This window comes from Hippocampus comes, unplaced genomic scaffold (genome assembly GCF_001891065.2).
Source record: "Hippocampus comes isolate QL1 unplaced genomic scaffold, H_comes_QL1_v1.1 scaffold58, whole genome shotgun sequence".
NCBI lineage: Eukaryota > Metazoa > Chordata > Actinopteri > Syngnathiformes > Syngnathidae > Hippocampus > Hippocampus comes.
In genome coordinates this window covers 172,953-197,338 of record NW_017805118.1, presented here as the reverse complement: position 1 = coordinate 197,338, position 24,386 = coordinate 172,953, and the positions used below count along the sequence as shown (strand labels likewise).

The window sequence follows — 24,386 nt, the reverse complement described above, 5'->3', positions numbered from 1 at the left end:
CTGTGCTCGTCCTTCACAGATGGCGGGAGCGAGGACCTGGCAGACCCCCGCTCGCCCTGTTTAGACCCTCACCTGAGCCACTTCGGCCAAGGTAAGCACACCTTTGAAAGCACTCGGTCAATGGATATTACATTAAATAGTCAGCAGCATTGCATCATTCAAAAAAAAAAAATTGCCAATTGACTTTAGATACCAAGTCTTTACTTCTAGTTACACGAGAAGTGAATATGAACAGTCAGTAACAATATTCAGCATCATTTCCGTTGACGGAGGGGAAAAAAAATGACGACGGAAAATTAAGTTGGATCAGTACAGGAGACGTCTCAGCAGCATTGTAGAGAGCAAAACAAAAACATTCTCAATAAAGTTTATAGCCCAAATCCTTTTGACGACTTTCTGAAGCTGGCATTCTGTTGAGGTTTCTTCACAGCAATAATAGTCAACAGCACTGAAAAATATATATAACATGTATAGGCCAAATAGTTGCACCTACTGACGATGATATTGACACGGAAAAATATTCATCATCTTCTCATTTGTCTCAATGAAGTCCTCAAAATCTTAACAGAAAAAGTTAAACAACAAAGTTCATATTATTGTCATGTGCCTTTCCATTCGGAGTGCTGGCGACATTTATAAAGCAACAAAAATAGACGTGTGTGTGATATGGAGCAAAAAACATGTCAATCAAATGGAATTTATAGCTACAATCTCAAGTACTGAAGATCATAAAGTTCATAGTTTTCTCATTTGCTTTTGAAGTAGGCATACTGCAGATATTATGTGTACACACACACACACACACACGCACACACACACACGCACACACACAATATTGAAGATAATGGCGTCGCATGAGAGAATGTTGATCTTGTAATTTGCCTTTGAAGTAGGTGTACTGGAGAGTTTATCAGCAGCCGGGAGGAAATGTTTTCCGTAATTACAGTACCTCACCCCCCACACCCTCTTTTTTTGTTTTTTTTTTTCCCCTTCCCATGCTTGTGCATGTTTGGAACATGTCGACCGGTGTGGGCGTTTGTTTGGAGTCACGAAGCGTCCGAAGCATGTCATTATGGCATCACATCATAGACTAAAATACTTTTGTCCCCCCTAATTTCGACTTGCATTAGCAGTCTATAACGATCACATTAGAAGTGGCATGCGAAAGTCCTTCGGTAGACATTTTAACATCCATATATTACTCGGAACGCCACCCGTCTATCAGTATTGGATTGTTCATTCATCATGTGTCCTGAAAACAACAAAGCTATAATTCGACTTGGTATTACGTTTGATATATATTTTGATTTGACTTTTATTTTAGTCCAGCACGGACCAAATTTGCATCTTTCGATTAAATTATAGTGTAGTTAACCTCACATAAACTCGAGCTACTCTACCATAAAACGTAATAAACTGATGCACTGCATTTTTATAGACATCAGTTGAATCAACCTTTTTTTTTTTTTTTTTTTTTTTTTAGTCTTTCAGTCCTATAAAAGTGTGGGTTTGTGCCTGTGTGTGTGAGTGTTTGTTCACTATGTGGTCAAACAAGATTGCGTCCTCATGAATACTAATTGAAGTACTTCCAATGATGACGTTTTGGAAGGCCCAAAGGCATTTATCGTCAGCACCTCCGTTTATTGTATTTGTTTATTAGCACGATTGCATGAAACTTTTATCCATCATTTTTTTGACACGACTTGTTTCATGTTTAACTTTTCATTAACTGCCTCCACTTTCGGAGTTCAGATCCCCCATTTTGTTTTGTTTCCACAAATGGAATAAACCAGTTGGTGCCTCTCCCGTCTCGCAGGTGGCAGCTTAGACGGCGACTGCGCCTTCGAGCCCGACTACTACAGCGCGTTACCGCCGCCTCCGCCGCTCTCCATGGCCGAGGGCGTCCAGCATATTCGCATCATGGAGGGCGTGTCGCGCTCGCTGCCCTCGTCGCCGCTGCTCGGCCACCAGGCACTTGGAGTCCGGCTGCAGGCCGTCAAGAAGCTCACAGGTGAGATGGCGGAGCATGGCTCAGCATTTTTTTTTCCCCCCAATGAGAAAGCCGTGGGAGATGTCATGTGATTGCAATCAGATTGGACTTGTTTATTTTAAGGTGTAATTTAATAGTTGGCCACCAGGGTGCACCAGAACATGGAAGCTTTGACTCAGCACACACATCACATTAACCGGTTCTGATTTTCATTTATCGGCAAATGCTGTGATTTAACCCTCCTGTTTTACTATGGCTGATGGCGCAAACGGACCTGCAAAAAAAAAAGAAAAAGAAAAATACGAGTACTTTTATGTCATCACTTTTGGAAATTGTTTAAAAAAAAAAAACCCAAAACTTTAGTTTCAATGTACCATATATTGCAACTCTTTTTTTCTTTCATCTTTTTACTTTGTTGACTTACTTTTTTTTTCTGCTTATCCTCTGTAGCCAGAACTGCAAAAAATATATGGAACAAATCAGCGTAAAAGAAAATTGGCACCTCTTAAATTGTATTTTTTTTTGTCTTTACATTGTTTTTTTAAATCATTTTATTTCCTTTTTAATCTTTTTTTTCTTTGTTTAATAATTTTTTTTCTTTGTTAATTTGACTCTCCTCTCATATTGTAAGTTAAGCTGACTTGTAGAAATCTCAAGCAAATAGCGGTGGCCCACTGGAATACACTTCTTGCATAACGGTCCAGGCGAACGTGCATAATGGTGCACAGCATCATAAAAATTATGTGAGGTGCACAATTTACATCTTCTTATTTATAAGGCCTTTTTTTTTTAATGACGGCGATTAAACATCAAAGCAGCAGGTCACATTGCTCCACAAGCACAACAGGAGGGTGATCAGGGTTCATTTTAGGACTATTTATTTTCTCATCATAGATGAAGATTTATGATGAGGGGAGCAGCTCAGGCCTATGTTTGGTTGCACATTTCCCGGCAGATGAAGCTTAATTTGGGGGCTCTTTGATCAGCCGGCGAAGTGTGGATGTGTTTTTGTTGTCCAGTTGTCCAATTAAAGAGGTGCGACGTCGCCTTCTCTCATGGAGTTTCTGCGCCTTTGTATTTTTAACTTTGCGAAGTTTATCGCCTTTGATGTGTCATCTGTTTGTTGCCAACAAGCGGGGAGTGCATTTTTGTTTATTTGTAGCTTCTTTTTTTTTTAATGCTTACTACGTTTTAGCAAAAATCCAACAAATCTGTCGAACTGATCAAAGTTGTGTGGAGAGTGCATCTGACAAAACTATCGGGTCACCTTCCGTCTTTTGGAAATGAAGAAAACGCGGACTCGGCTTGAGCTTCATTCGTCTTTCGTTGCTCTCCTCACCAATACGGCAACACACATTTCATTCCGTCACTCCGGGCTTTGTCACCCTTTAATTAATCCAACTCAGCGCCGCGTACCGCACAGCGTGACGGCGCCAAATGCTTGCGTGCGCGTGAGTGCTCTGACGTCAATAGGCCATAGTTCACCTTCTTCATTCATGTTGTGGATGAATTTTAGGATTGTTATGATTTAAGAAAGAAGAAAAAAAAGTAGCCTATGTGGTAGAGTGAACTGGAGGAAAAAGGAAAGTGGTCATTTCTTGCAGGTAGATTCCATACCTTATCCCGTTATTTTTGGAAACCCAAGCTTCTTCAATCGGGGCGAGAAGAATAAAAAAATAAAATAAAAATGACGTTATTTATTTTTTCATAGTATTTATAAGAACATCAAGTCTTCATGGTTTTTGCGATTGGTGGTCAGGCTCTACCTTTCATACTAGACTCGAATACCCGAATGTGTAGTCAGATCCAGAGTGTTACTTCATCACCAGATGGGATCCAGAGCTTCTCAGATTTCAACTGCCAATGCAACATCCAGACGCTAAAGCCCTTTCGCTGATTCTAGCGTGTTTGTGCTTTCTGTGTGCGCCCACTTTGTGACATCATATGTTCTCACCGGCTTTGCACAGATCCCCCACGTTGGCTATTTTTAGTGTGCAACACAATGGCTCATTATAAGAGTGCGGCGGTAATCGCTGATGCCTCGTTGGTTCCTGCTCGGACAACTGACTGGTAGTGATGGATCGATTTGATTTATTGATGAAGTGGTCCATCAAGGACTGGCAAGAGATACATTTCACGGTAATTATTTCTACATTCTTAGTAGAGCTGGCAAGAAGTTCGATCCAAAGAAATATGCCCATGCCACTAGTTTCACTTGCAACGTGAAATTGGATCGGTTGGTCATCAGAAGATGGCAGTGTAAGCCTTGAGGATGCAGACGCTGAAATCATTCAGCCATTATGTTAAAAACAACTATTTGGTCCAATCCCCAAATTGTCATCTGAGGAAAAAAGTCCTTGCCACAAGCTACATCGATCAATGCAAAATTTTGTCTATCTCAACAAATGCACTAAAAAGGCTCAATCTAATCCTGAAGATAAATGCAACCATCTTCAGACATCAAAGTAAAATTTGGTGGAATTGGTCAACTATGATAAGATGCACAAGACCATGAATCCTAAAATGAAGAGGAAATCGGTTTACTTTAAATAAAGCAGCTTTTTTTGTCACAAAGTCATGTCTGGGGGGGAAAAAAAATTCACAGCCACCAGCTTGATCAAGCAACGTGAAATTTGTTGGGTTTGTCTGTGACAACAAAATTCATGAAAAAGTCTTCAGAACCCCGTTCCCTGAAATAAATGTGAAATCTGATTTTTGGGATGAAAGTGAATACTTTGTCCAGTCTCAAAGTTGCCCCGAAAAACACCACCAAGTTTATTGATCAAAGTGAAATTTATCTTATCAATCACGACAGGATGCACAAAAAAGTCTCAGGGGACCCATGACTGAAAACGAACAGCTAATCAGGCATTTGCTTTAAAAGCAGAGCTTTTTTTTTTTTTTTGTCCAATCCCAAAGCCTCTTTTCTTGAACTGACTCAAGCCAAAGCAAGCCCAAATCAGAATCAGCGATGCCAGACAGATAAACAGCCCGTGATAAATTGCGACGGATTTTAGTCAAAGTGGGCGTAGCCTTTGACGGTTCCCCATGCGACAGCAAATCCCAACAACGTGGGTCCAGAAGGTCAGAATTTATCATTCCGTATTCCAAGATTATTACCCCCCCCTCCCCCCGGCCCTCCCGCCAGCGGATGTTTTATAAGAAGCGATTCTGTGGATTATTTCAAATTTGTCACGCACACACAGCCTGTTGGGTGACGAAAGCGTCAGCCGCCTCTCGCCAGCTTCACGCTGCATGTCGATGACAATGACAACACGCAGTCGCTGTCGTGTGACACCGCCGAGATAAACTACAAAGGCGTCTGTTAATAAATGTGTGTAGTCACGGCTGGACTGTACGTCGGCGAGGCTGACCGACATTTATGAGCCTCGTCGGTCAGAGTGAAAAACTCTCTTTGGGGAAATAGGCGTGACTGACGGAGATGATTTAAAAAGTGCTGATTTTGGTCCTAAATGGCCTCAAAAGATGGCTGCACTTTCAAGGGTAAAACAAGGACATGCGGAAGCCAACGGGGAGCCGCTCGCTGCGGCTTTTCATTAATAACCCGACAAAATCTTCCCCTTTCTGATCCCGCGTGTCCGTCAAGCTGCAAAACCGCGTGTCTTTTAATAACAACGCTCTCCTCCCACCCTCGTCTCTGCTTTCTTTTTTTTGGGGGGGGGGATTATGCCATTTTCTTCCCTGCTCTCCATTCCCACCCTTTTTCCTCCCCCTCCTTTTCTGCTCGCTGGTTGCCATGACAACAGCAGCACTGCACCATTCATCCATCGGTAGGACCTGGGCTCGCGTTCCCGCTCCGCATATAACGGCGCGAAAGGCGACGGATGTGGCGGTTGGCGGACAGAGGCGCTGCGCTTCCTTCAAGCTGCCGCATCGCTCCTTAATTTTCCGGGAGGGTGAAGGTTACCCGGTAGACTGGGGTGTCACCTTTTGTGGTACCCTCCCACCAGCGGCACCATCACCGCCCCCACCCCTCCGCCGAGACACAACCACCTTCTTCCTCTTCCTCTTCCTCACACTCCTCCCATCGCCGCCGTATCGCTTACTCAAGTGCAGCAGCATCGGCGCCGAAAACCTGAGCTTTCACTCACACCCCACCCCATTCCCCCCAAGATAAGAGGACCCCCTCGCTTTACTTTTTCTCGCCTACTCCGGAAGGACTTCCAGCTCGCCCAGCCTCCAGGAATGCGGGACTGCTCCCGTTGAGAATGGTGAGCGACCGCCGCGCCCTCGTCTCCTGTTCGCACGTTGTCAGGGTCGCCGGCGCGGGTCATGTGACGCTGGGCTGACGGGAAGTGATTTGATGCACTTGTCGATGGCGCGCTAATGACACTAACGTAGGCTTGAGGAGGAGCTGCGAATCAAGCCGGCGTGATCAAGTGTTTATTTATTTATTTTTGGTGTGTTCATGCGTTAGCGTGGGTGATTCAATTGTCTTTTGAGTGTGTGTGTGTGTGTGTGTGTGTGTGTGTGTGTGTGTGCGCGCGTGTGTGTCTTAAGTACAAGCTGTGGGCGGCTAATGATGCACTTTTCCCAGCATAGCAGCAGACTATGTACCATATGCTTGCATAAATAGCTTAAAGTTGTCAGGTGGGAAGGTGGGGCAGCAGAGTTTTTTGGGGGGTGTTGGAAGGGGGGGGGGGCGGGCTGAGGATGCCCACTTCCGATGGCTGTGTTTCTGCGGGCTGCTCGCCCCGCTCCCATCTCCCCAGGGGGGCCAGACGAGCTGCTGTTGAGCGAACGGAACAAAATGTCTCAATAACAGCAGCCAGACGTCATCGCCTGCCTCCGCCGGTTGGCATCGACTCCCGGCTCGCTGATGACGACCAGTTCAGGAAGGCATTCGCGTCCCAAGTTGGTGTCGAATAGAGCTGTGTAGTTGGACTTTTTTTTTTTTTCTTCAAAACCGACCTTTGAGCCATTCAGAAACTTCGATAAAGGCCCAGTTATAGTCATCAGGAATATTTGAGGGGAGCCGTGGTCCAAACTACTGTGAATTTTCATCTTGTGGCAAAGAAAAGTTTATTTATTTATCTATCTATCCATCTATCCATCTATCTATCTATCTATCTCTCTCTCTATTTATTTATAAGTCTCATATCACACACGAACGACTCAATAGCTTTGCCACTTTGGCCAAAAACATCCGTACGCACACTAACGGCATCTAAAAGTGGTAAACACCTCTGTCAAGTGTCAGGACTCAGTTAGCATCTGATCGTTGTCTTAGTAGAAACAAACAAATTGTGGTATTGAAAAAAAATCAGCAGGAAAAATGCAGTTTAAAAATAAACAAATAGGGATTGGACACTAGTAGTCTACAGATGTCTACACGAAGTGTAAACTGGCAGGGCAGCTGTGTTCCCGATTCGAAACAATCTCACGTAAAAAAAATCACCAGCCAAGTCTGTGATGGAAAAGCCGAAACGAATCAGATCTCTTCGCCAATCGGGCACATGAAGAGAAATCATTTGTGGGTAAAAAGTGCAGTAACAATAATCAGATGTTGCTCCTGAATATTGTGCTTGAAATTGTCAACCTGGCTTGCGTGTTCAAAAATAATTCCAAAAAAAAAAAATAATAATAATAATAAATAAAAAATACTTGCAGCTCAAAAGCCAAGATACACGTTTTTTGTTTGTTTTTTTTTTGTCCAGGTCTCATTTGTCTCATGCCGTTATGTAAGAGTTTGATATTGAAACGGTCAGTAGTACCAGTGTGACTTAGCCGCTCTACCCACCCGCTATTCATCCAAACGAAGTTACTCTACGTTACCTTGGTGTTTAGCAGCCCCTGCAGTGTGCTATTAATAACCCGGAGAGAGGTTTGCTTACAAAACAGAGGAGTGGGTTACTCGCACCACCGAGAGCTGAGAACACACACATACACGCAAATGGCGTGTGCGCGGGCGCACGCGCTCGCCCAAGCGCGTCCGAGGTTTTCAGGCCTGCACAATGACACCCGCGCCACCATTAGCATTCAACACGACTCCGTCGACTGCTGGCACGTTTGCTCCGTTTATTTCAGAGCCGCGTCTGTCTGGTCGGCGTCGCCCCGCGAACCCACCGCGGCTTCTTAATCGCCTCTGCTTTCGTTCACTTGTCTTCTCGAGATCTTTGCCAGTGACAAGAAGGGCGTGGTCCTCAGGTTTCAGCCGGGGCCCCGGAGGGGGATAAACATTTGCCGCACGGCCCCCGAGCTTTACTGAAGGTCAGGACAGCGTCGCTGTGATGAAGCGGTCGTATCGTGTGCAAGTATGCGCCCGTCGCTTCCCGAAACTCCCCCTGGCGGCGAGCGGAATTGACGTTCACACCTTCAGAGATGACAAAAGGGAGTTATCGCGACAGACGATGTGCTAATATTGCCGAGTCACGGGAGCACAGAGCCTCAGGAATGAGACTGCTGTTCAGTCCCCCATTTATCATCCACGCGTCTTCATCCTGCCGAGTCTATTAAATTGAGATCCTAAGGACTCAACTGGAAAAGACAGCTGTCAATCACCTTTTCCGACGATGGATAAAATGTTTTCGCAGAAGTGCCGCAAGAAACCGCATCGTCGAGAACGTCACCCAGTCTCGGCGCAGATCTCCGCCGAGGCAGGAGTTAACCTTCACATTTGTGCGTCGACACATCTTCACGCCGCTGACCCGAAGGAATCGGCCGCAAAAGACGGCAGTTCAATCCCAATTTCCCGTTGCGAGCAAAGTGTGCACTTCACCGACAATGGCGTGAGAAACCGTCATTTGAATGTCGCTCAGTAGAGGCTTCGTTATCTTCCACGCAAGTACAAATGCCGCCGAGTCACGAGATAGCAGACCCTCGGGAATCGGCCGGCGGCAAAAGATCACTCTTCAGTGATCACCATTTCCCAGTTGCGAGTAAAAGGGAGTACAATAAATCTCGGATCAGAATGTCACTCGGTCAAGGCTTCGCCATCTTAAAAGTCCGCATTGTAATACGGCTCTTTCAGAACAGCGACAAAGTCACCTTGACATCATTTCAGCTTGACTGAAAACAAGATTTTTGGGCCGCAAAAACATTTCATGGTCGAACCATGTCTTGTGCTTTGTGACTTGCTTTTTTCTACTTACACGTGTTGTTGTACAAAACTCTTGTTCGCTTTTGATATGCCACGACATAGTCAACCTCATGTTGTCAAGTGAAGGCGGACAAGCCAGACTGTTGTCAGTGACTCAAGAATTCCTTTGACGACATCCTCACATTCCTCCTTCCATTTGCCGGTGGAGCGTTAGTATCATTAGACGCCACGCTGGCCTCGTAATAATGCTATTTTTTTTTTTTTTTGGGATAATGAGCCTTCTTAGCAAATATGCGCCGCCCCTCCGCCTTCTTAAAATTTTGCCTGAGCTTCACCTTGCTCGCATAATCCTCCCAAGGCGGCGATGATTGATACACGCATACTCATTGCGCGCGCACACACACACGAACGCACACACGTACGTGAGCTTACATAAAAATTGGAAGAGGCAGTCTGGCTAATGGACTTCCACGAGCTGCAACAACATCTGCTCTGCATGGTTGCTTTTTGGCAATTTGAGCCCCGTCAGTGCAACGTCTTATAAGTATGGACAAACAGTACATACTTGAATCTTACGTACATTATAATTTTGCGGTTCAATTCAAAAAGTGAAACTCATGCAACAAAGCACGCGACTTCTCCAAGAGCTAATCGGATTTTGGAGTTCAGTCAAAGTGAGGAGAAGAAACAGTTCAAGTATTTTATTTCATGATTGATTTATTTTTTTTATGACAGCAGTTAGGTTGGAAATGGAGTCGTGAAAATAATCCAATTTACAAAATCGGAAGAACACATTGGAACTCCACTCCGCATCAACGTTCGGACTAGCAGTGACAGGGTTAGCCATATGTTAGCATCAATTCAATAAAAGTTTGAGTTGAACTACTGAAGTAAATAAACTTTTTCTCCTGTAGTTATTGAGATGCATTTGTATATCCTCAAATTCGGTCCATACCACGTATGTTACATAAATGAAAGGCTGTGAGTTTTTTGAAGCTGGTCGAACTAAAGATTGTGTCTATTTTGGGGATTGCTATTCAAAGCAAACTTGAGATAAAGATATGCGAGTGTGGCTAGTGGCGGTCTTCCACGAGCTGTCGTGTACAATAATGTCGAAGCCACGACGCCGAAGGACGTCAGATGACGTCGCGTCACACCACAGTTTGTTTTCATGCGGCCAAATTGAATTAATGAGCGTGTCACGTCTTCTAAAATGCGAGCATATTGGTTTATTTATTTATTTGCACGCCTGCCGTCACCGAAATGACTTTTTTTTTGGGGAGCATGTGACCATGACTTCCCTCCAGTGAAACTGGAAACCTTTTGTAGAACATATTTTCATGAGCTGTTATTGTCCGTATGTTTGTGTGTGTCTCGGTGCTGGTTGAGCGATGGTACACGTTTTCTCCACGTGCTCGCCGCTCTAACACGATGCTCTTTCCATTCCGTTGCTTGTACTTCACATTGGGGGTCACTTGATGCATTGCAAAAAAAAAAAAAAGGTTGTCAATGTTTCGTCGTGTTTTTGAAAGCAATTAACGTAAAATTCGGTCAGTTGAGCGCATCGGTATCGAACTGGCACCCACTAAATTAAAAAAAAAAACCGAAACAATCTCATCTTTGATTTGTAAGACACACACATTAATCTGATCAATTCATGGGGCTTTTGGTTCAGAGCTCTGCCACAAATGGCGCACCTAAATAATTATAATTGCTTGTATTCAGAGCTAAACTCTACTGTAAATATATCACAAATGATCAGTGAAAAACTGTATATCGCTCAAAAACATGCGGTTGAACCATGTGAACAGGAAGTGCTTCAACATCGAGCCTGCATGTCTGATCGGGTTCGCCATGTGGTGTGTCGCTCGAAATATACAGCAGAGTGCACCCTGAATTTCCCTTGAGGAATTATGGGTATAATACGATATGAAATTTAAATTAAGGAGAAGCTGAGATGAGAATGTGAGGCTCCTGGGATCGAGGAATATGTCAATCAGATAAGCCGCAAGGGTTAAAACGGAGTCCGTTCTGTTTACATTGAATCGCAATATTAGTGTTGATGAATTGTGTCATGTTGCTTTCACTTTCAAGTGAATTGATGGCCTTCAAAACGACAGCAATGCCCAAACAACACATTACAAATGATAATAATCTGTACAGACCTATTTGCCAAGGATCTTTTGTGACCAACACACTCAATTCAAATCTTACTATTTGCATTTTAAGGTTTTATGGATTCAAATATGTTGCCTTTTAGATGAAACAGTCTGAACGCGAACCAAAAAAAAAAAGACAAATAATGGCAAGTAGAGTAATGTGTGCAGAGTATCTCCTATTGTAAAGAGTACAAAATGTTGTCACACGTCTCTGCCATATCACAGACTTTGTAGTTTTATTTTTTTTTCGTATGACTTATTCGTTTTACAATTCAGCTGGTTTCAGTTAGTTCTTAGAACGGGTTTTCAGAATTGCTGTATTTATTAGATTTAGCTTTGTGTGTGTGTGTGTGTGTGTGTGTGTGTACAGTATATATGTTTATGTATGGATATATATAATGTCGCAGATTTTCACCTGTTTGCCATCGCATCTGGAACGTATGCCTCATAATAAACGGGGGTTCGCCTCAAGTTACCAAATGTAGTTATCATTTCACCGTATTAGCGTTCACTCCGTGCAGCATGTGCATTGATGTACCCACAATGTAGGTGTAGTTATTCATAAGCTCATTAGAGGAGTGGATTTGCACCACTGCCATCCATCAACACTGTCAGCCATCCTCGGCTTGGCGCGCGTTCACAAGACAACGCCACCGTACATCCGCCAGATTTAAGTCGCCGGGAGCCGACGCCGCGCAGAGGATTTACTCGTGGGGATAGATGGTCGCTCCCGCAACCCTTTCACACAGGTGAAAATCCGGCAGAGAAACAAAACAAACGCGCTAATCTCCAGTTTACGCCGCACGCTGATGGCGCGCTCGGTCGGTGGCGAGGGCGGATGCGCGATACGAGTCGCCGCTGGCTCTTCGCCGCGCCTGCAAGAGAGAGGAGCTTATCGGGATAAGTCCAAATCGAAGTGGATTGAGGCAAAGCTGTTTTGCTGCTGCTTCCTGGTCATGTGCCACCGCAGCTACTGTGCACGCAAAACATCAAAGCAGTCATCGTTCTCTGGCTGTGAAATGCCAGCTTGACTGATAGGCGCTGGATTGGGAGGATGTTTATCATGACAGGAATCCACAAAAACTTTTCGTCCACTTTGAATCAACAAAAACTCCAAAAGGTTTTCGTCAAGTTTAGTCACAAAGTGAATTATAATCGTAATTTGTATTTATTTATTTGACAAGACTTTATAGTGCATTTTATAATTTGGACACATTTTTGCCATATTAGCAAAAAAGAATGGCCTTTACTATTACATAAGTGAGACAAAAATACCAGCCAAATATCATTGCACGTTCAAAGATGATAATGTGACATGAACACAACAAAGCTAACTTTCGCCTGCAAGTAGCTAGCAGCCCATTTGTGCCTGTGGTGATGCGGAAAGCTTTGAGCTTCCTACGAAATCTATCACGCGCTGTTTATCGAGGAGCATGCCTTTTCAGTATTCATTCATGGAATTAGGCAGTTCACCACAGCTGTAAGGTGTCCAGATGCGCTCGCGTCTGGCCCGCTTTCAAAATACAAAGTAGAAAACGAGGAATGAGCCCATCTCGCTCCGCTCATTGCCGCTCGTTTCGAGCAACTCATCTCATGTCTGTTTGCACAAAAGTCCGTGTTTGTGCGCTCAGTCAAAGCCAGACATTTGGAGTAAACACGCTCGTGAACACATTTTGAAGGCAGATGGCAGCGGCGGGCCGACGCATGCTCGCAAAATTCGCCCTGCTGACTCAACAATGCTGCGGAACTGGCACTTTAGTTTGCAGACTCCTCTCATAGCTGTGTCACGTTGCTACTTGGGACTTTGTTGACGTTGTTGTTCCATATCGGCGACATTTTATGTTCATCCGTTATGAAAGCAAACCTGGACCTCATTCATATCCCTGTGGAACTCCACTCATGCCCCATTTTCAGCTGTGATTCATGTTGATGTTGGAGGACTAATGTTGTAAAAAGTTACACACAAAGGTACATAAATTGCGCGATATATTGACATAAGTATTGGGACGCCACCAGGAAGTTGTTACCCAAGCTTCCACTCTTTTGGGAAGATTCTGGGAACTTTTGTCTGTCTATTTGTGAAGTCACACACATTGGAAATGATCTGCTTGCTTTTTGACCAAGTTCATTGCTTTGTTGGATCAGAAAATAATTTCCCCCAAATGTTCCCCACAAAAGTGTCCAATATATCTTGCTAAGATGAACAATTGAGATTGACAGGGTGCGCTTCAACCTCTTATTATTTCTAAACAAGCCTGTCTATGTATTGTCGATGGAGGTTTGTCTGAGTGGTTTGTCTTGAATCGATTGTAAAATTGCTGCTTTACAAGCTCTCTGTCACCCCCTTGTCTCCCCCTCCATCTCCCTAATATATATACGTGTGTCTGTGTGTGCCTTGTCTCCCTATGTGTGTGTGTTTGTCTGCTCCCAGCCCCTCTGCGGAAAGCAAAGTTCGTGGAGAGCCCTCGCGTTCCGCAATCGGAGCTCGGCTCCCCCGACCCAGCCTGGAATTCCCACCTGGATAGATTGTGCCCAGGTAAGTTTCTGGCCCTCCCGCCCCCTTTCCCGCATGTCGGCTTTTGTCGCGTTGCCCGAACAGAAGCGAAGAGGGAAAGCGTTGCTTAATGGCACGAGGAATGTGAAATGTTAAATATTCGTCCTCCTAATCTCACACGGCTCCTCTTCCTGGAGTAGTCTGTAATCCGCACTCCAGTCCGGTCTTCGTCAAACGTATATCCCGGTCGACACCCTCCCTCCCACCCCCTCCATTCCGTCCTGCCCGGCCCGCTTAAGCAGGTCACTGGAGGATATGCTTCGATTTCTGTGTGGATGTAGACACATGTGACGCTCCGAGGTCTTGATCGACACAATTTAGCGACAAAATGGTGGACTTTTCGGTTTGCCAGCCTCTCCTGTGGAGCCTGTGCCCAGTGGGGGCTCCAAGTAGGTGGTCTTGACAGATGCATTGCAAGGATGAAACCGTTTTTTCGTTTATTAGTTTCCAGTTGTAAGTGTCGTCAATACCGTGTTTAGCATCTTGGAGAGGAGTAGCTGCTTTTTGAATTTTGCCTTCTGGTGTGCTGTTGCACTGCAAGGAGACAATTAGTTTTCATTCGTCTATGTTTTATTTATTTTTTTTTTGTTGTTGAGTGTTTGTGTATTTTTCAACAAATGTTCCCCTAATATTCATGTCTGATGTTTTTGCTTTGGCATCTAATAGGTCTGCAATTTTTGCCTTTTATTTGTGCATTTCTAAAGTTTTCACGGTTTTCTAATATTTTTGAAATATTATATTCCATATTTTTTTAATTTTTAACCCAGAAATGTTGCATTCTTTTTCTAGTATTTGTGTATTTTTAAAATATAGTAGTCCATCTGTCTGTTTTTTCAATGAACTATTGCATTATTTTTATTTTTTGGAAATATTTTCTTTAATGTGCATTTTTCATCCAGCATGTTTCCCCCTATATTCTTTTTTTAAATAATTTTCCCCAATTTATTTTATTATATTTTCATTTTTTTCTGATATTTTTCTATTAATTTTTTTCCATCTAATTGTTTACTTTCATGTAATATTTTTGTCACCTTTCCTCCCTAGCATTTTTGTGTATTTTTGGGGTAATGATTTCCGATTTTTCTCGATATTTTGTAGTTTCTTTTTTCCTAGTTAAATCTGAGATTTTGGTCATGTTTAGTATTTTACATACAATATTTTCCCAGTAATTGAAACAATGTGCTCTCATTAGAGTACAAGCGTACCCAATGTTTCGACTCGCGACACGGCAATAAGCATGATCCCTTTACTCTTAATTGTGATATCACAATACCGTTAATACTGTCTCATTTCTGATCCATTGACCTTTTCCTGTATCTTTAGTGTGCATTTTTCCCAACCCCAAATTGAGTAGGATCAGGCACCCGCCTCTGCGAGTTACTGCAGATGCGACACTTTTGGGAAAGGTAATCAATGGCGCCACTGAAGCGAAGATAGCGCTTGATTCCAAATGCGATGGCGTCTGGGTCTTTGGTAGAACCGCAGAAAGCGGCGGGAGGGGGGTAGGCGGCGGGCGAGTCAGGCTTTTTATTTCCTAGGCAGACAGATGGACATCTAGCTCTTAACCAGCGTTTCCTGGCGCAAGTCACGGCAGGGTGTCGACTTAACACCTGCTGGTGTGCCAGATCGTGTCACTTGTTTTATTTGGTGACTTCTCGGATACTTGCTAGAGATTTGGTCCCTTTCATGAGTCAGCACTTCTTTTTTTTTTTTTTAGAGTTTCGGCAAAATCATCGCAATAAAATGCGTGACAAGAGACTGTGCCTTTCACACGAAACCCAATGAGGTGGAATATGCGTGCGATAAGTCATTGCATTTCAACGCAACGGGGTGGTCAAAGTGAGGATCCACCTCCACACCAGTTCCACGTTGCTCCCGTTCACACACAACCCGACGTTGACCGTGTGTCGTAAGGGAATTCGTCTCGACATGATCGAACGACATGCGCGATGCTGTATGAAAGCACAAGGTCAGATAACTGCAAACGTTTTGTTCCAGCTCTCAAGTGGCAGTTTTATGCTTCATGTTAGCACGAGCGTGGATGGATGCAGGCATGGACAATAGAAATCAGTCTCGAGGGTTCATCACCACGTAACAATAAGAGAAAACCGCACAGGGTAGCCGCAAGTGGCTGGTATTGTTTTCACAAGTGCGTGTGTGCGCGTGTGCATGTGTGCGTATGTGTAATTATATCTAAATGTGGCCAAGCTGAAACACACGGGAGTGTAGCAGGAAAAGTCCACTGTGGGCCTTTGTGGTAAAGGACGACAAAACCGGTCATACATACTGGTATATTGATTTGAACCCCAACAAAGGGGCCCTGGGATGAGTAGTATTTTAAAAAAAAAAAAAAAAGCATCCTACGCGGCAGCCACTTGATTCCCTGGCATCATAGATTGGAAGACAAAAGCGTTGAGTCATCGCCGCTTTTGTCTTTTGTGAACAAAATGCCAAGGAATGGACAGAGTGGAAATTTGGTAGCGGCAAGGATGCATCTACGCTCGAAAGTTTTCTGGATCCAAGAGCATGTGACCCATAATAATATTTTTGAACAGCTTCTGTGGGATTTTTTTTTTAGTGTTGCTGCCAAATGGATCAGATGTTGTGTCGCCGTCGCTGTCGCTGGTGTAAACTGTCACAGCGTATTTGCTAATCATCCATTTGGATCTATTCATGAAATAACTGACAAAGCATTGCAACATATCTTTTTATTCGTGTTCCGCGTCTTTTGCTTTTTATTTGCTTTGGCTTTTTCGTGCTGCATTTGGCATCAACTTAAAAAAAAAAAAGAAAACATGTTTTCCTTTGGACTTCCAGTGGCTGAACACAGTAGTGACTGTAATAATAAAATAAAATAAAAGCTGAGTGAATTCAAAGTTTCAAGACCTCAAAACAATAAAATTTTAAGTTGAGCAATTGACTACAATATTTTTTCAAAGTGTTGTTCTTGGGAAAATTAGCTTTCCCTGCCATTCACAACAAAGGAAAAATAGTTTACACAACTAAATTGTTCCGTGCACTCTTCCCAAAACTTCAAGATTGAAGTAAAAGCAACTCGGCAAATTCTGGAGCAAACAACTTGTTGTGCTAACTAAAATATTTGCCATTCATGTCAATCGTTTCCAATTTGAAATTGAACACGCAGAGCCTTCACGGGTGAATGAAACTTTTGAGAAAACAGATAATATCAGAGGAAAGTGATGTTCCCGATTATCTACCACGCTGCTTTTTTTGGCGTGCAAAGTATTGGGAAAATTGAATTCGGTGTCGTCTGTTTTCCCCGCTGTTCCTCGTCCATCAGACTTTTTTTTTTGCTCTGTGTCCAGGTGAAAACTGAACAGTTTTCCCTTTATTAATCCGCTTTTCCCGGAATGCACGGACACGCATTCCGAGCTGTGTGGTGAAAGATAGTTGCCATGGCAACCATCTGTCTCCCCTTTTGCAGCTCAGGAATCCAGCGGGTGGGGAGCGGGTGCGCGTGTGTGTTTTCATAAGCTCACGTTGGGCCATTAGGGAGCCGGGAGGCATCGCGGTGATGGGACGACATCCGCTTGACTTGCTTAGAAGTTCGCGCGATGATTTTCTTTGCAAAATGGGAAGTGTGTGAGTTGGAAGAGCTCAGGATAGCGTTGAAGAGCGCGCCACATAAACTCACAACATAGTATCGGTTTATTCGTGACAAACGAACAACAATTTGAACCCTACATATTTTTTGGTATGTGAGAAAACTGATTTTTTTTTTTAATGCTCTCTCTTTCGTCTCGTCAATAAAAACATACGGCAGGTCATATTTTTGTCATCAAAGAGCCACGTTTAGCTCGTCATTATCTCATTATCGTGATGAAAAAATAAGGAAACATCACTGCATGAGTCTCGATACAAAAGTGTGCTTTGAATTAGGCTTTCCACTTTTTTGGTGCTGGCCGAGGTCTGGTTGAGGTTTTCAAATCCTATCGACTTTGTGTAGTCTGTCAGCAAATGCTAACGGTGACTTGAGTTATGATAACGTACTAGCTAGCTAGACTGACAACATCACAGTTTGTGTCTTTTCCAGAAATGGCTTTAGGCCTCCAACTGGCTAAAAAAAAAGGCCTTAAAGTTTGGACTGAGGGCACTGTCATTTGTTTTCTCTCATGCCTCCGTATTTGTGGCGAGGATGTTTTATTTGGTTTCATGGTGGCGAATAACAAAAAAAATCTTACTTGGGAACGTACTTTAGTTGAGTTCACATTCAGCGCAGTAAGGGAAAGAACATGCTTGTGTCAATCGTAAAAGATTTAATTATCTTTAAATGGAAACAAACCAGTTTGTCTTCTTAGGCAATGAACAAAGCAGGTCAGTAAAAGTTTCAAACATGTGACTAGTTATGCTTTTCAAGGACTCGCAATGGCATGACTTACTGCTGCGACTCCATTTGAAGATGCGCCAAGAGGAAAATAGTTTTGTACAATGGTAACAGCGCTTCGAGAAGGTGTTTGCCTTCCAGAAACTGAGCTGCACTGTGGTTGTTTTACGGAGTAGGTATGCGACTCGAGCGGCGGGCATTTACAGTTGCTGTCCCTTACCTAATATGTTCCTTGTATCGTAATAGCCCCGGACTGTTACATAATTGTTCCTTCATTTGTTTATTATAATATTTATGACTAAATTTCAGCAGAAGTAAAGAACATTTTGGGACATGTTTTTCGCAAATGTTATTATAAAATCACACACAGCCCACATCAAAATGTTACGAGTTCAAAAGTTTATCTCATGTTTTGTTGAAAATGGCTTTCTCAGGCCTGAGATGGGCTTAACAAGTCCCAAAGGTTGAATTTCTTGATTTGATGTTGGTTTTCTCGCCTCTTAAGATTAAAACTGCCTGTTTATTTAGACATGGGGCTTCGTCTAATGTCATGACATGACATTATTCAGCCTTCTGTCTAACGGACACTGCAATTACCTGCCGGTCTGGTCTGACCTGCCTCGCTGGAAAACGATGACAACAGAGGAAGCGAAGTGAGCGTCTCCGCTGTTTATTTAAGTTCAGACCGTCCCGATCGTTCATCCAATTACAGCCACTCGGCTCGGGAACACTCCAGGGAGTGAAGGAAACCTGGAGGGGCGTGCTGCAGTCTAATGACCTAATATGATAGCATGTAAATAAGGAAGGCGGCTGGAAAATAACTACAGTAAGAGGTTTATTTTTATTTTTTTTTACCATTGGCCTTTCCTAATGTGTTGTTATTGTCATTGTGGGCGTGTTAGCAGGGAGGTATTAGCATTTCGCAGCAACTATATTTTGTGCATGTTAGGATGGGCTCTGATAGGCCCCAGCACACCCGCGACCCTCGTGAGGATAAACGGTTTGGATAATGGCTGGATGGAATGGTGTGTCAGCATTTAGCTCAAAGCTGCGTGGCTAACTCAGTGTAGCATCACAGGACTGTTAGCATCGCATATTGTCGGGTTGAATTAAGATTGCGGTAGCAAATCCATTTTTTCCCCCCCGATGATGAGCCTTTCACTTAGTGGAAGCCAAAATTTGAAGTACGAGCCACTCCACTCAAGTGACGTGAAATAAAAGGAGCGATTAAGATACTGTAATGACCTTGCATGTGCGCCGATGCACTTTCAGCCGTTTATTGAACACGACAGGCAACAGTTAAAAGACACGAATGCAAAATGAGAACACTCGCAAGCAACTGGTGTAGGCTGCAACTCACTCCTAGGCACTCACAGGCAGACGAAGCGACTCCAGCTCGTGACGTCACGACGGCCACGCCTTTTTATTGAACACATCTATCCATAATTATTTTTTTTTGCCAAGGTATCATAAAAATCAAAGGCACTGACTGTAATTCTTATCTTTATTGTTGGAGGTCCAAAGGGACAGAAGAGTATTGTTAGTTATACAAAGTATATTTCTATTTTTTAATTAATCATCCGTTTAATGGTTTCTCATCATCGCAAATATCAGAATTGCGCTCAAAAAATCCATATGTTTAATAAATCTTCACATTACCTTCTTTTTTGTTGTTGTTCTTCTTCTACACAATGCAGTGCTATTTGTTTTAAAATAGAACTGTTGTTTTTGGTTGGCTAGAATTTAAACTATTTAAAAAAAATGAAGGTGCATTCAGTTACGAGCTTTGTTACAGAACAAATTCAACTTGTGAAACAAGATACCGCTGTTCACAGAACGTGAGGTGCTTGTGTTGATGTTGCCTGTTTGGGAATACGGATGTCAGCATTTACAGTAGGTCAAAGCGCCACATGTTGTTGTTTTACGTTTTTTTGGGGAGGGTGGAGCTTTTTCTTTCCCTCGTTGCCGCAAAGAGCGTGTGCAAACAGGACAGAAGGGCGTCGCCTGGCCCGCTTTTGTCTGGCGTCGTCAAACAGGTGAGCGGCGTATCTTGTTACGTCGGGCGTGTGTTGTCGCAGAAGAGGAGCGGCTGTCCACGAGTAGGCAGGAGTGACGTTTGCTTCTCTCGAAAGGCTCGTGAATGAAGGCATTTTGGACTTTGTTTAAGACGTCCAGGCAGCGAGGGCGGGATGTGGGTGCGATGCATCCAGGTGGACATGTCGCCTCTTATTTTAGCATCTGCTTTGTTGCTCTTATTTCCCCCCCGCCACCTAACACTCATTCTCCCTCTCTTCTCTCCTTCCCGCCGCCTCCGCAGGGGAGTCGAGCCAGGAGCTGGGCCCCCCTCCCACGGTGGATGAGGCCGCCAACACATTGATGACGCGCCTGGGCTTCCTTCTGGGAGACAAAGCGAGCGAGGGGCCAGCCGGTCCCCACTACAGCATGGAGGAGCCCGAGGCCAGACAGGTGAGAGGAAGTGACTCTTATTTTGAAAGACCCACAGGTAGGATGCAAAACACCATTCAAATCACCCGTTGACTTGAGGTCATTGTTGGATGCTTTGTCGGACTCACAGCAAGGCTGAATATGGACTGTTGTTTACATAACTAATTCATCATAACAGTATGATGATGTCACAGTAGCTTGGGAGTCATAAAGATTTGAAACAGTCGTTACACAGTTTAAAATAGGACTTTCTTCCCTTTAAAAAATGTTCTTTAACATCTTAATATATAATTGCATATTTATCTTTGAAAACTCATAAATCTTTTTATTCTCATAAGTTGACACCCTTTCATCCCGACATAATGATATTGAAAAGAGTGATTTTTGTTTGTTTGTTTGTTTGAACATGGTGGTAACACTTGCTTTTGTAATTCCACTCAATAGTTGAATGTGTTCTCTCTATGTCATAGGAGCTTGTGGCCAAATAATACAATAAGCTGTTATTATGAAATTAAAATAGGCTAATTCTCGAAACACCCCCCCCCCCCATTATGCACAAACATGAGAAAATTATGGCATTTAATTTCAAAACTGCGCTAGTAAAGCACGAGGTGTTGATTGTGTTATCTATGTGACCAAAGGAATAGACTAAGCCTTTATTTCCCGACGAATAAAAGCTTTTTCGAATCCTGATTTTATCAAGTCACATTTTGGACAGGTTCATGCGGAAATAATGCCGTTTGATTTCAAAAGACCAATTGATACTCTAAATAGCTCATTGATTTTTACGGCCAAATACACTGAACCTTTATTGGACTCATAAAGGCTTCCTCTCCGAACCCCACTTGTATCGCATTGCATTTTGCAAACGTACTATTGATTTCAAACCTCCGATTGACAATTGAATGTGAACTGTAAATTGTGAAGTCGTAGTATCTGTGTGACTAACTAATACTTTAAAAACAAAAAAAAAAACAAAAAATCACTTCATAGCTGAGCATGACGTGTTGTTGTGCCCAAGGAATCGACTCCTATTTGACGCTTATTCGACAAACCCCACTTGTACTGCGTCACGTTTTGCACAGGTACAGTACGTGTGGAAATAATAGCATTGTGTGATGGACCAACTGCTGCTTGAAATGAGCGGTGCTGTCACGGCGGGGGTGTAGAGAGCGAGAGAGGTTGATTCAAGCGCCTCTTTTTTAAGAGATGTGACTCACGCCGGCCGCCTGCTGCACGCCGTGTACGCTCGTCTTGTTTCGCTTACCTGCCCTTAAGTACAATGTAAACATGTCGAGCACACTGCTTTGCCTCGCAAAAACACCATGCCCGTGAAACTGATAAATAAATCATAAACTAAAATATTAAGTGATTGCTGGTATTAGCTCGCTTAGTGTGATGAACATTTAGCTGCCAGTACCCAGTGTAGTGATGTAGCTGTTTCTCTCAAAGCTTCACATCTACCACAGAGCAGTTAACATAGCATGCTTATGCTATCATGCTATATTTTATATATATATACATTTTTTTTTTTTTTTTTTGCTTGTGTTAATGTTGTTTGAGCTGGACCAAGTTGGAATAGGGATGTTAGCATTTGCGTAAAGCTCCATCGCTACCATCGTATGGCATTACAGGACTGCTCGTTTTCCGTGTCAAAAATCGATCATGTAAGATTAAACAGCTAGCGGGATAAATGTGACTTATTTTGCTTGTGTTGATGTTGTATTGTTGTCGGGAGGATGTTTGTAATTTGTTCACAGCTCCGCAGTTGTGATGACGTTTCATCACATTCACAGCATTGTTAGCATAGGTCGTCAAGGTCAATGTAGGTCACTGTATTTCCGTAAAATGACAAAAGGGAAAACACATTTATAAACGTGAGTTCTCTCCATAGCCGTTTGGACAGTGGCACCAAATGCATCTTGGGATATTTTCCCAGCCAAGACCTCGCAAGTCACCAACCGAGGTTTCCTTGGTTTAAGCTAGCAGACAAGAATAACATGCAAATATTCCGTGCTTCCTTGTTAGTTTAGTTTTTGAGATGAGTAATGGAGAAATGTTGAGCATGTCGAGTTGGTAGTAGCTTACAGTTTGTGGATATATGTCATGTGCAACTATCACGAATGTGTTCCACAGTCAGGTGGATGTAGCCTTGAGCACCACTTCACCTTTCCTCTCCTCTCAGCGGAGATCTCCACACACTTCACATACACGTGCATGAATTTTTTATGCTCGGGTGCGTCTGAGGGCTCGCAGCTGGAGCAGCCGCTTTTTCTTTATATTTTAGGTCCCCCGTGGTGCTCGGTCTGCTAACCTGAGCTGACACGCTGGGGACTCACTGCAGGAAGACGAACAATGAGTCTCTTTCTATGTTGTTGCTGAAAAGTTCCAGTACCGCCGTCACAAAATATAGATTTCCAATTTGAACGACAAGTTTTCTCTTCGTGGAGTCTTAACACACCTTTCCAGCCTTTCATGCATTCCTGGAAGTGTTCTCCTGCGTTTCTACGCAGCTCCTTCGTCAGGACCATCTTGGTGTCATCCACGTCTTCAAAACGCAATTTTAATGTATGTGTGTGTGTTTGTCACCCCAGGGCCAGAACCAGCGCATCAGCCCATGCTCCACGCTGACCAGCAGCACCGCATCACCCCCTGCGGGAAGCCCCTGCTCTACCTTGCCCACCGCCATGTCGGGCCAGGCGGGCACAAGGGAGTGCGCCTACGGCTCGGTCACCAGCCCCACCTCCACACTGGAGAGCCGCGACAGCGGAATCATCGGTGAGAGTGCCTTCGAATGTCCCGAAGATACTAAAGAAGCAGGATTAAGGGTTACAAATGAGCGTGAGGCTTTCAAGTAAAATTTGGGGTTTTACGCAAAGGATTAGGCATCAAGGGTTAGGGTTGCAAGCCTCTGGCTATGTTTTCAAACCAGGATTTGAACATTGGATAAAGGTTTGAGATTTGGGTTCCAAACCAGGATTAGGGGTTGAAGTTAGGGGTAGGGTTTCAAACCTGGATAAGGGTTCCAGGTTAAGGTTTCAAATGTGTTTTTTTTAAAGACTGTTTTCGGTTTTCTAGTGAGGGTTTCATGGCTAGGATAGGCTTTAAATTTAGGGTATCAAATTGAGGTTAAGTTTCCAAATCTATCTTCCAAATTCGTGTTTCAAAGCAGCGTTTTAAACTGCGGTTAGGGTTTCAAATTTGGTTATCATTTCAAATTTGGGCGATGGTTTCAAATTGGGTTTTGAGTTAGGATTATGGTGACAAATTAGGGTTTCCAGTATGGGTGAAGGTTGCAAATTAGGGTTACAGTTTTCAGTCAGTGTTTCATACCAAGGTTTCAGATTTGGATTTCAAATGAGGGCTTCAACCCAAGGTTAGAGATTCAAGTTAGAATTTCAAACCTGGGTCAGGGTTTTAAGTTAGGTTGTCAAGACAAGGTTATAGTCTCAATTTAGGGTTTCAAATGAGTTGTGACAATCCCAGATTACGCTGTCAATCTGCCACGCGTGGTTCCCAAATGGCATGATTTGTCTGTGCAGCCACGCTGACCAGCTACTCCGAGAACATGGAGCGCTGCGGCAGCAAGCACGGCGGCGGCGGCGGCACAGAGGGCTCGCGCGGCAACCTGAAGCTGTGGCAGTCGCAGAAATCAGGCATGGACTCCTTCCTATACCGCGTGGACGAGAACATGACGGCGTCCACGTACAGCCTCAACAAGATCCCTGAGCGCAGCCTGGAGAGCATGTCCTCGCACTCGGCCCACTCCATCCCCTTGTACCTCATGCCCCGACCCAATTCTGTGGCCGGTGAGTGCCCTCCCAGACCCCCCC

At 43.7% G+C, this 24,386-nt stretch overlaps 1 protein-coding gene across 11 annotated transcripts in view; it reads left to right on the top strand.

The window, feature by feature from the left end:
• tanc2b (tetratricopeptide repeat, ankyrin repeat and coiled-coil containing 2b) overlaps window positions 1-24,386 on the top strand; it is a 72,079-nt gene that overhangs the window by 26,762 nt on the left and 20,931 nt on the right. For 5 of the 11 annotated variants that reach the window (XM_019865649.1, XM_019865646.1, XM_019865647.1 and 2 more), the window contains 6 exons: window positions 20-91; window positions 1,817-2,011; window positions 13,641-13,745; window positions 20,426-20,574; window positions 23,148-23,331; window positions 24,096-24,362. In XM_019865649.1, coding sequence (XP_019721208.1) covers window positions 20-91; window positions 1,817-2,011; window positions 13,641-13,745; window positions 20,426-20,574; window positions 23,148-23,331; window positions 24,096-24,362 — 972 coding nt within the window. Of the gene's footprint in view, window positions 1-19; window positions 92-1,816; window positions 2,012-5,823; window positions 6,223-13,640; window positions 13,746-15,597; window positions 15,733-18,783; window positions 18,935-20,188; window positions 20,319-20,425; window positions 20,575-23,147; window positions 23,332-24,095; window positions 24,363-24,386 lie in introns of those variants that run through there. The other 6 variants (XM_019865651.1, XM_019865650.1, XM_019865657.1 and 3 more) reach the window with 5 other exon arrangements.